At 56.7% G+C, this 10,532-nt stretch overlaps 1 protein-coding gene across 1 annotated transcript in view; it reads right to left on the bottom strand.

Annotated features, from left to right (window-relative positions):
- LOC108301736 (galectin 3 binding protein) overlaps positions 1 to 7,025 on the bottom strand; it is a 9,898-nt gene extending 2,873 nt beyond the window's left edge. Inside the window, exons 1-4 of the mRNA XM_017524984.2 lie at positions 6,715 to 7,025; positions 4,049 to 4,126; positions 2,892 to 3,083; positions 1,774 to 1,905 (exon numbers count right to left, since the gene is read on the bottom strand). Of these exons, the coding sequence (XP_017380473.1) occupies positions 1,774 to 1,905; positions 2,892 to 3,083; positions 4,049 to 4,100 (376 nt within the window). The 5' untranslated portion in view covers positions 4,101 to 4,126; positions 6,715 to 7,025. The remainder of the gene's footprint in view (positions 1 to 1,773; positions 1,906 to 2,891; positions 3,084 to 4,048; positions 4,127 to 6,714) is intronic.
- Positions 7,026 to 10,532: the final 3,507 nt, after the last annotated feature.

The raw sequence follows: 10,532 nt of genomic DNA, 5'->3' as shown, positions 1-10,532 counted from the left end.
CCACCCATTTCAGCCCCGAGGCCCCACCCCTTCCAGCCGCGAGTTCCACCCCTTCCAGCCCCGAGGTCCCACCGCTTTCAGCTCCGAGGCCCACCCCTTCCGGCCCTGAGGCCCCACCCCTTCCAGCCCCGAGCTCTACCCCTTTCAGCCCCGAGGCCCCGCCCCTTTCGGCCCCGAGGCCCCACCCCTTTCGGCCCCGAGGCCCACCCCTTCCGGCCCCGAGGCCCCACCCCTTCCAGCCCCGAGGTCCCACCCCTTCCAGCCCTGCGGAACTAGAGCAGCTGAGACCTGGCCAAGCCCGTCCAGACTCCGGCATCAGGCCCTCTGCTCTGTTCTGCTCCCTCGGATTCAGGCAGCAGCCCCGCCTGGGGACTTGGTGGTGCTGACTCGGAGCCCCACTCCCCGGCCTCAGTCAGTCAATCACCACAGACGCTGCCTACCTCAAACCAAAACCACTGCCTGCTTAGATGGCCTGAAAAGTCAGGGTCCTGTGGCAACCCCATTTTAGAACTCTGGGGGTCCCCAAGCAGCCTCCTGTGAGGCACAAGGCCTGGAGAAGTCATGGGAGGCTCGCAGGTCGGGAGTCAGTGTGCTGCACCCTCCCCCCTTCTTTGAGCCCTCTCAAGGCTAACTCAAAACTAAATCCCATAGGTTCTTTCTTTGCCACAAAGGTTTTAATAGGTTTGAAGTAATTGTGAGGTTTCAACCGGGTGGGCTCGCCCTGGGCCTCCTCACACCTGAGCCCCCAGCTCCCTCCCACCTGCTCCTCACCACAGCTCCCCTGCCACAGGAGCCTTTGCCCTGCACCCACGGCCCCACGTGCCCCCCTCACCTGCCTCCCCCCACTGAACCCCCGACAGCCCCATGGTGTCTCCTGGGCTTCCCCCACTGTGAGGCCAGGCTCAGCTCCAGCCACTTGTTTGTCCCACGTGAGCACAGGGGCTCCCTGGGATTCAACCCCTCCTGCCTTAGGGGCTCCTGACAAAGGGTAGTGGGCGGCAAGCCCAGGAAGAGCCACCTCGCCATCAGGAGAGGAAAGAAAACCATGAAACTCAAATCCAGCCGGGCGCTGTGGCTCACACCTGTAATCCCAGCACTTTGGCAGCCCAAGGTGGGTGGATCACCAGGTTAGGAGTTCAAGTCCAGCCTGACCAACATGGTGAAACCCTGCCTCTACTAAAATACAAAAATTAGCCAGGCATGGTGGCAAGTGCCTGTAATCCCAGCTACTCAGGAGGCTGAGGCAGAATTGTTTGAACCCAGGAGACAGAGGTTGCAGAAAGCTGAGATCCTGCCACTGCACTCCAACCTGGGCGACAGAGTGAGACTCCATCTCAAAAACAACAACAACAAAACTCAGATCCAGGGGCTCCAGCCTGCAGAGCAGCCTGGGTTCCCTGCAAATCAGGGCGGGTTGGGAGGAAGCAGGCTGCGGCTGTGAGTAGCCGGGCCTCCCTCCACCAGGATGGACTTGAGCTTGTCACGCCGGGGAGTGTGTTTCCGAGCGGGCGCTGGCATTTCAGGTCAGGCTGGAGCCAGTCCCCACTGGGACTGTCTCACTGCCTCGCACTCAGGTTCCTTGGGGTGTTTCTCCAGACGGGGCTGGGGAGGAGTCTGGGCCTGTGGGACTGGGAGCTGCTGGGCTCTCTGGATCAGGGCCTCTCCATGCGGAGCGGGCAGGCAGTAGTGGAAGGAACCTTTGTGTGCTTCACATGTGTGTGTGGGGGGGCAGTGGCCACGGGACCCCAGGGCATGCTGGGGCCCCACACTCACCGTTGGTGCACACCACACCGGCGTCCCTATCGTGCCTGCAGTTGCTATGCAGCCAGCCCAGGGATGTGCAGTTGGCCAGCGAGGGCTCAGTTCCGGTGCACTGCACCTCATCCAGCATGATGGGGCCCGAGCCTGTGGATGCAGCAGATGGCAGGGCTGGGGCCTGAGGACTGCACCCAGCAGCCCCGCAGTGCGACTCAGCCCTTTGTTCCCCGCACCGGCCGGGCGGGTCCTTCACCGGTGAACCACGGTGGATATTCCAGCATGGGTTGGATTTGTGATTGCAAGGTCAGGCCATCAACTTAGCCTTCGTGCTTATGAAGCTTTCTGGCTACTGCAGACATCAGATTCATGTGTTGTAACTGCGTGCCTATCCCTGCGACATCAGGTTCATATCCTGCAATTGTGTGACTATCCTTGCTGCTAAATAGTGGGTGGATTATTTCTTTTTTTCCCAGAATCGCAACTGCTGCATCAGTGGAAATCTTTCTGCGTACAGACTTCTCTTTTGAGGGGAAATTGTTTCAAGAATATAAACTCCCTGGAGTGGAGTTTCAGGGCCGGAGTGAATGAGCCCAGCCGAGCTCTTGAACCTGCCCAAGCTCCGGCCACCTCACCAGCCAGGCGTGGAAGGCAGTTCCACTGAGCAGGACCCACAGGGCTTCCGCGCCATCGAAAGTGTTTGCACTCAGGCTGGGCGTGGTAATCCCAGCACTTCCAGAGGCTGAGGTTGCAGATCACTTAAGGCTAGGAGTTCAAGACCAGCCTGGCCAGCATGGCAAAGCACTGTCTCTACTAAAAAATACAAAAATCAGCCAGGCGTGGTGGCAGGTACCTGTAATCCCAGCTACTCAGAAGGCTGAGGCAGGAGAATCGCTTGAACTCAGGAGGCGGAGGTTGCAGTGAGCTGAGATCACATTGCTGTACTCCAGCCTGGGTGACAGAGTGAGATTCCATCTCAAAAAAAAAAAAAAAAAGTGTTTGCTCTTGCTAAATTAATAGGAATACAATTTGCATGTCTTTGAAGCCTGACTGTCTTGTCTTAGGGGATTCGCTCCTCCCGGGAGCTGGCTGTGCTGTGGGTCTCAGCCTCGGAGGATGGGGACAGCAGGTCCTACCTTGCCCAAAGGCAGCTCTGCCCGGAGCCTGGGTGGCGTTCTCGAAGCCCAGGGCTCGGCAGACGACGCTGGCATCAGTCAGGTCCCACAGGTTGTCACACACAGTGCCCCACTGGCCTCTGTAGAAGATCTCCACGCGGCCCTCATTGGCAGTGGCCCCATTGGCCAGCCGCATGTCGCCATCATTCACGGCTGCAGGGAGAGACCAGCGAGGGTGAGGCTGGAGCCTGCAGCACCCCGCCCCAACCTCCAGGGCCCCCACGCTGTCCTGGGTGTCCCCTGCTGAGCTTGTTTTCCAGTGCTTCAAGGTCCCCCTGCCTCTCCGTGAGGGGCAACTCTGTGAGGGGGGAGTGGAAGATACATACAGACCTCCCACACGGAGGCTAAACTCGCCGTTCCTTGTTTTAGGGGTCTCAGCCCTTCACTCCATAGATAGAACAGGGGCAGAGAAGCCCTGGGTTCTCCAGCACTGAGAGTGGAGGTGGCAGGACCCCGAGGGAAGGATGGTGGGGGGAGAAGCGGCCCCATGCTAAGCCCTCCTGAGGGTGTCTGCAGTTTGGGGGTGCTAGCCTAGTGGGGGCCAGGCCTAGGGACCCCTGGGAGCACAGGCGGAATACTTCCAGGAATCCAGAGAATGGGATTCCCACCCCACACAGGTCCTTCTGGGACTCCGCCCACCGACATTCGCCCCTACAGGAGCTGGCAGAGCCGGGCAGGAGCTGAATTCAGTTGGGGGGCACATCTGGCTTCCGTGGGGCCCCCAGGATGAGAATGAGACTCCAGGGGCTCACAGTGTAAAAAATGTGAGGGAAGGCAGCCGGGACCCTCTGGAAGCTTGACCTACATCCAAGGCCATGGACCCCACAACACCCCCTGTGACTGCTGGTTTGATCAGTTCCTCTGGTTCCCTCTGGAAGGAATGGAGAATTCCTTGGTGTCCTCTCTATAACCTGCAGCTCACCTGAGTGCAGGTGAGCCCCTGGAACCTCCAAGCCACGATCACTTGGGATACCAGGTGCTTCAAGCAAGAGAGAAGATTCAGCTAACTACCGGGCCTCAAACCCTGGGCACAACCTCTCTTGGGCGTTCTACGCAGACCCAGGGCACAGCAGCCTCATGGACCTTTGCTTTTGGCATTTCCCAGGGGCTCAGCTCACCTTGGGTCCCTGCAACCAGCAGCCACACCCAGAAGAGCCTCAGAGGGGCCATGGCCTTGCCTGGACGCCCAGATCCTGCTGTGGACGGAAGTGATGCAGTGAGGCCCAGGGACTGGCCTGCCCATCCACCCTTCAGCCCAATCTGGGCTGTGTGGCAGGCAGGGTCCCTTTCCTACAGAGCCCACTATGGTCTCGGTAAGTGTGACGGATGCTGTGGTTGCCCCCACAGGGGCCCCTCACCTGGTCTGCATCGTGGTCCTGGAAAGATGTGTTAGACTTGGCTAGATGAAGGGGTTGGCTGGGGGTGGCCCCTGGCAGTAAGGACAGCAAGAATTGGTGACTGGAGGCGAGTGAGCCCATCCCAGAAAACCAGACCCCGGGCAAGGCTGCAACACAGGCATGGGGGAGGGTGGAGGGGGAGGAGGCCATGGGCATGGGCCCAGGCTGGGAAGCCGGGGGAGCCTGGTTAAGATCTGGGCCTTAATCTTCAGGCAACACACCCTGCAGGAACCGTCCCAGAGGTCTCAGCAGACAAAAACGAGCCCGCAGCCTGGATGGAAGGGGACTCGTCAGGAGAGGCCACAGAATCTGGGCCAGGAGTGACACGTCGGGGCAGGGAGACACGTCGGGGCTCCGTGGTATTCGGATGGGGAAGATGTGGGAAGAGGCTCAGGGCTGCAGCCTGGGGGGGGGCCTGCTGGGGGAAGAATGGGGAGTAAATGCTGAAGTGTCCCCAAGACACTGATGCTCAGCTTGGCCTGAGTCTCCACCTTCGGGCCTGGCGTTCCTGCCTCTGTATAATTTCAAAGCTTGTCTTTGTCTGCAGTGGCCAGCGGCCCCCCTGCCTCCCTCCCCACACCCTGCCAATGGAGAGACAGTTATGGTTTCTCTGGCTCGGTAAGAATCCTGTGACACCTGGCCGTCCCCTCAGTCCAGCAAGCCGGGGGCAGGCCCCTGGTGGCACTGCTATGGGCACTGGCTGGGAGTCCGGGCCTGGTGACCTTGAGATTGTTCGGGGGGCCTGGTGGGTGGCTGCAGGGGCATCCCCAGAGCTTGTCGGAAGTGGACGTAAGGCTGGCCTCGCCCCAGGCCCTCTGCATGGGAGTCCGCATGAACAAGCCCCCTGGGCTGGGTGCACTGGCTGGTGAGCAGCTTTGCTCTGGGACGGACTCGCACCCACCGGCAGTGCATGGCTGTCCCTTGTCAGGGCTGCCTAGATACCACTGGAGGCCTTACTGTGACCCTGAGAACCACCTTGGTAACACCCCACCTTACAAGTGAGTAAGCTGACACCCAGAGAGGCAAATGGGTGCCATGTCCACAGCTGGTGAGCCGCAGGCCGGGGGTCTGCTTGGCAGAGCCCACCTCTCCCCCGTGTTGATGTCAGTAGTTGGCTGAAGGGGCCAGGGTGTGTGACCACCTGTCCTGTGTGCTGGGGACTGTGCTGGTTTTAGCACTGAAGATTCCCTGTGTTCTGAGAAACCCCTCGGTCCCAGGCACGCTGGGGCGGGTGGTCCCCCTCTCCACTCTGCCCTCAGCCACTTCCCTCTGCTGTAGCCACCAGGTTTGCTTGTCCTGAGAGAGTAACTCAAGGCCTTGGAGAAATGGCCAACTGGCCAGGTTCGATGGCTCATGCTGTAATCCCAGCACTCTGGCGGGCTGAGGTGGGTGGATCACTTCAGGTCAGGAGTTCGAGACCAGCCTGGCCAACATGGTAAAACCCCATCTCTAATAAAAATACCAAAAAAAAAAAATTAGCTGGGCACGGTGGTGTGCACCTGTAGTCCCAGCTACTCAGGAGGCTGAGGCAAGAGAATCGCTTAAACCTAGGAGGCGGAGGTTGCAGTGAGCTGAGATCACACCACTGTACTCCAGCCTGGGTGACAGAGCAAGACTCCATCTCAAAAGAAAAAAAAAGTGGACAATGAAGCACCAGGCAGGCACCATTGCTGCCCTCTGGGTGGCAGTGGCTGGGTGTTTTTCCCTGATTCCTTCATATAGGAAGTTGAGACCGACTATCTGTGTTGACCCCTAGGGTGCCTTCATGTGAACTGAAAAAAAGGTGCTCTTCCTTGGGGTGGGTGCAGGCCTAGGCTCAATGCACAGACCTGAAAGAGGGCCAAGCTGAATTCCAGCCCACTTGCCCCTCTGGCTGGTATCCTTGTGCAGTAAGCAACCTGCCCAACCGTGCAGAGAGGCCCTGTGGGCCTGGGAGCAGCAAGGATAGCTGCTGGCTCAGGAGCACTGGACCCCCAGCTCCAGGCCTATGTGCAAACAGGGAGGCGTGACCCCCACTTGCCTGTGTAGAGAGGGGTGCCCTGGCCAGGCGCGGTGGCTCATACTTGTAATCCCAGCACTTTGGGAGGCCGAGGTGGGTGGATCACCAGAGGTCAGGAGTTCAAGACCAGCCTGGCCAACATAGTGAAACCCTGTCTCTATTAAAAATACAAAAATTAGCCAGGCGTGGTGGCAGGCATATATAATCCCAGCTACTTGGGAGGCTGAGGCAGGAGAATCACTTGAACTCAAGAGGCAGAGGTTGCGGTGAGCCGACATCGCCCCACTGCATTCCAACCTGGGCAAAAGAGTGAGACCCTGTCAAAAAAAAAGAGAGAGAGAGAGAGAGACAGAGAGGCAGGGGTGCCCAGCTGGAGGCAGGAGCTTACCTGGCTGGGGCAGCTGCGATGGCTGTGCTGGAACCTCCTGGCTTCCAGCCACAGGAGCCCTCTGCAGACCGGTCCTTTGATCCAGAAGCCTCTCCCAATATGGAGCGTGCTCAGGCTGATCCCAGGAAATGTTTCAGGAAACAGAGTTGAGTTTCGATTTCCAGAAACCATCTGACATGCATGCCTTCTGGGATTGGCTGCTGACGACACTCCTGGGGGCCCCTCTCAGCTCTGCCTGTGGGTGTCAGTGCCGGGATGGCAGAGACCCAAGGCAGGAGTCTGGCTGGAGCAAGGCTCGCGAGAGGACTGACAGCCATGGTCAGTCAGAAACGCCTCCAGGCTGGCCAGGGGCTGGCGTTTAGGGGACAGGAGGGGAAGAAGCAGAGGCTGTGGGCCCAGACAGTTTGCTCCTGTGGGTGACAGTGGGCTCCGGCAGAGCGCTCCGAGTCCTTTCCTGGGTCTAGCACATTGATGGCTGGGTGGACACTGCACAGGTGGTCGCTCATGTGCAAATCCACCCTCTCTGAGCTCTCAGCATGCTCACCACACAGAGGGCCTGTACCCCACAACACTGCCCGGCACTGTCCCCTGTCCCAGGGGAGGGAGGCCCTGAGGGCCAGGGTGCAGCTGGCCGGTGGAGGAGCTGGATGCCGCTCCAGCACCTGACCCCAGACCCTGTGATCACACTGCTGGACCTGTGGCTGCTCTCCTACTGTCTCCCCCTCAGCAGGGCGGGGGACAGAGCCTCTCTGGGGTGACGTAATGGCTCTGTCCACCTCATACCCATTCTCTTTCCCTACTCTGAAAGCCAGCGCCTCAATTGTCCCTTAGGGAGCACCCCCTCCCACTCCTGGCTGTGTGGTTTCCAGAGGGCCTGGCTCTTGGCCTTCAACCACCCCAGGTCTGGCTGTCTGAGCCCTGAGGGGCCCTTCGGGGCCACATGGATGGTTCCAGGGTGGAGCTGTAAGCCCAGCCAGCCCAATGAGAGCTGGCTTCCGAGTGAGAGGATGTGGGCCCAGGCTGCTGGGGCCCATGGGGCAGCGCAGAGAGAAGCAGGGATGCTCCCGCCTGAACCCCTGGGTCCAGCTGGCCTAATCCGTGGTCAAGCCTGGGCTTCACCGCTCAGTGAGGCAATCAGCAACTTCTCATTTCTTCACTTGCACCCCCTGGTTCTGGGTGACCCTTGGGATGTGCCCAGGTCTCTCTGACCAGCGGTTCTCAGCCTGGCCTGGACAGAAGAATCATCAGGGAGTCTAACAAAGTCTTCCTAATGCCCAGGCCCAGGAAGTCACCATCTCTGGGAGTGGGGGACAGGCAGGGGCATTTAAAAAGCTCCCAGGCAGTCCCACCGGGTGGAAAGCCCTGGTTCCCTGGCAGCTTAGAGTCCGAGACAGCGAGCCCAGAGGTCAGACACTGAATGACTGTTTCCCTCAAGATGTGAGGTTTTAGGCAGCTGCGCGGTTCGCCTAATCCCTCCAGAGGAACGGTGGAGACCCAGGGGCAGATGCAACTGGAAACAGAACTGGCAGAGAAGGCTGTGGGGAGTTAAAAAACCCCATCCAGATTAAGGGCCTCAGTGCCAGCTGACACGGAAACCCAACATCCTCCCTTCTTGGAAGCACTAATGACTTCTGCCCAGGTAAGTGGCCAGGGAAGGGCAGGAGAACGTCTCTGGGAAGTGCTGGGGAAAGGTTGTTTTTTTTGTTTTTGTTCTTTGTTTTGAGACAGAGTCTCGCTCTGTCACCAGGCGCCAGGCTGGAGTGCAGTGGCGCGATCTCAGCTCACTGCACCCTCTGCCTCCCAGGTTCAAGCAATTCTCCTGCCTCAGCCTCCCGAGTAGCTGGGACTACAGGCGCGTGCCACCACGCCCAACTAATTTTTGTATTTACTTTTAGTAGAGACGGGATTTCACCATGTTAGCCAGGATGATCTTGATCTCTTGACCTTGTGATCTGCCCGCCTCGGCCTTCCAGAGTACTGGGATTATAGGCGTGAGCCACTGCGCCCGGCTGGGGAAAGGTTTTAAAACTCAGGTGCCAAATCTTTAGCCTCAGAGCATGGGAAAGTCCTAAGCCATCCAGGCAGGTAAAATGGAAGACCCAGAAGCCTCCTTGTGGAATCAGAGCCCAGTACCTGCTTCCCTGGGGCTCACAAGGGCTTTCCGATGTGTGATGACGGCGGGGTGGTGGGAAGTGCTGCTAGGGGACAGGCGGGGAAAGGGGCAGCAGCTCAGTCCTGAGAAGACAGCTGGGCGAGGTGCTCTCATCAGGTAGCTGCTCCCAAGACAGTGTAGGGAAAGCGCTGGGCGTTTCAGGGATGAGAATGAATGGTGAACTGGCCTGTAAGATCATCTTTTGTGCCTCTACTCCAAACCCCTCCGCAAAGAGAGGAACGCTCCCTCTAACGGCTAATATGGATTTCACCTGGCATGACTGTAAACCTTGCCGTGAAATGAAGGCATTTAATACTTCTAGCCACAATGGGATGCAGCTGCTCTTATATTGCCTGTTAGAAACGAGAAAACAGATGCTCAACGAGGCGTCCTAATTGGCTCAAGTTGTGCAGCTGGAAGGAGAACTGGGAATTCAAACCCACCCTTTTCTTTTTCTTCTTTTTAAAAAGTGGCTTTGTTGCCATATAATTTACCTGCAAGGTTTTGTCAAATGTGTAGAGATGGTCCCATGACAGCATTATTACCTAGGGCGTTTTAATCACCCCGACAAATTATCTCATGGCCCTGTGCACCCACCCGCTCACCCCAGCCCCTTCCCAGCAGCCCCCTGTAAGCTTCTGCCACTGCTGGTTGTCTTTCCTAGAATTCCATTTTTTTTTTTTTTTAAGACAGTCTCCTTCTGTCGCCCAGGCTGGAGTGCAGTAGCACGATCTTGCTCTCTGCAACCTCCGCTTCCCAGGTTCAAGAGGTTTTCATGCGTCAGCCCCCTGAGTAGCTGGGATTACACATGCGCCCACGACCACGCCCAGCTCATTTGTGTATTTTTAGTAGAGAAGAGGGTTTCTCCACGTTGGCCAAGCTAGTCTCAAATTCCTGATCTCAGGTGATCTGCCTGCCTCAGCCTTCCAAACTGCTGGAATTACAGGCATGAGGCACGACTCCTGGCCCCTAGAATTCCCTCTAAATGGAATCACATAGAATTTGGTATTTTGCATGTGCCTTCTTTCACTTGCCACAGTGCTTTGGAGATCCATCCATGCTGTCTCTAAGATCAGTAGCTGGCTCCTGGTTTTGCTGGGTAACTGTTGGTGCATGTTTGCACTGATGGACATTTGGGCCGTTCCATCTTCCACTATTATGCATGAATCTGCTGGAAATACTTGGATACAAGTCTCTGTGTGAACTTAAGTTTTTAGTTTGTGTAAATACCTCGCAGCAGGATTACTGGGTCGTATGGTAGATACATGTTTACCTTTTGAAGAAACTAAGACTGTTTTCCAGAGTTGTTGAACCATTTTGCGAAGTCCTTCAACTTTGCTTTTCTTTTTCAAAATCAAGTCTTTCAACCCATGAAGATGTATACCGTTCTATTCTTCTGGATCTCTGATTTCTTTCATCCGTGTTCTGTGGGTTCCGCATGTACCTGCTGCACAGCTTTTGTCGGATTTATATCTAGCTATTTCCTGATTTTTGGTGCTATTGTCATTGACAATGTTTGGAATTTTTCAATTTTTAGTTGTTCACTGCAGTTATAATAAAGTTAAATTTTGTATGTGGGATTTATATATTAAATATTAATATATTAAATGTAACATTAATATATTAAATTTAGTATATGTAGTTTTGGGTTTTTTTTTTTTTTTTT

Source organism: Cebus imitator, unplaced genomic scaffold (assembly GCF_001604975.1).
Source record: "Cebus imitator isolate Cc_AM_T3 unplaced genomic scaffold, Cebus_imitator-1.0 Scaffold36, whole genome shotgun sequence".
NCBI lineage: Eukaryota > Metazoa > Chordata > Mammalia > Primates > Cebidae > Cebus > Cebus imitator.
Note: the sequence above shows the minus strand (reverse complement) of the source record. Positions and strands in the feature narration are given on the sequence as shown.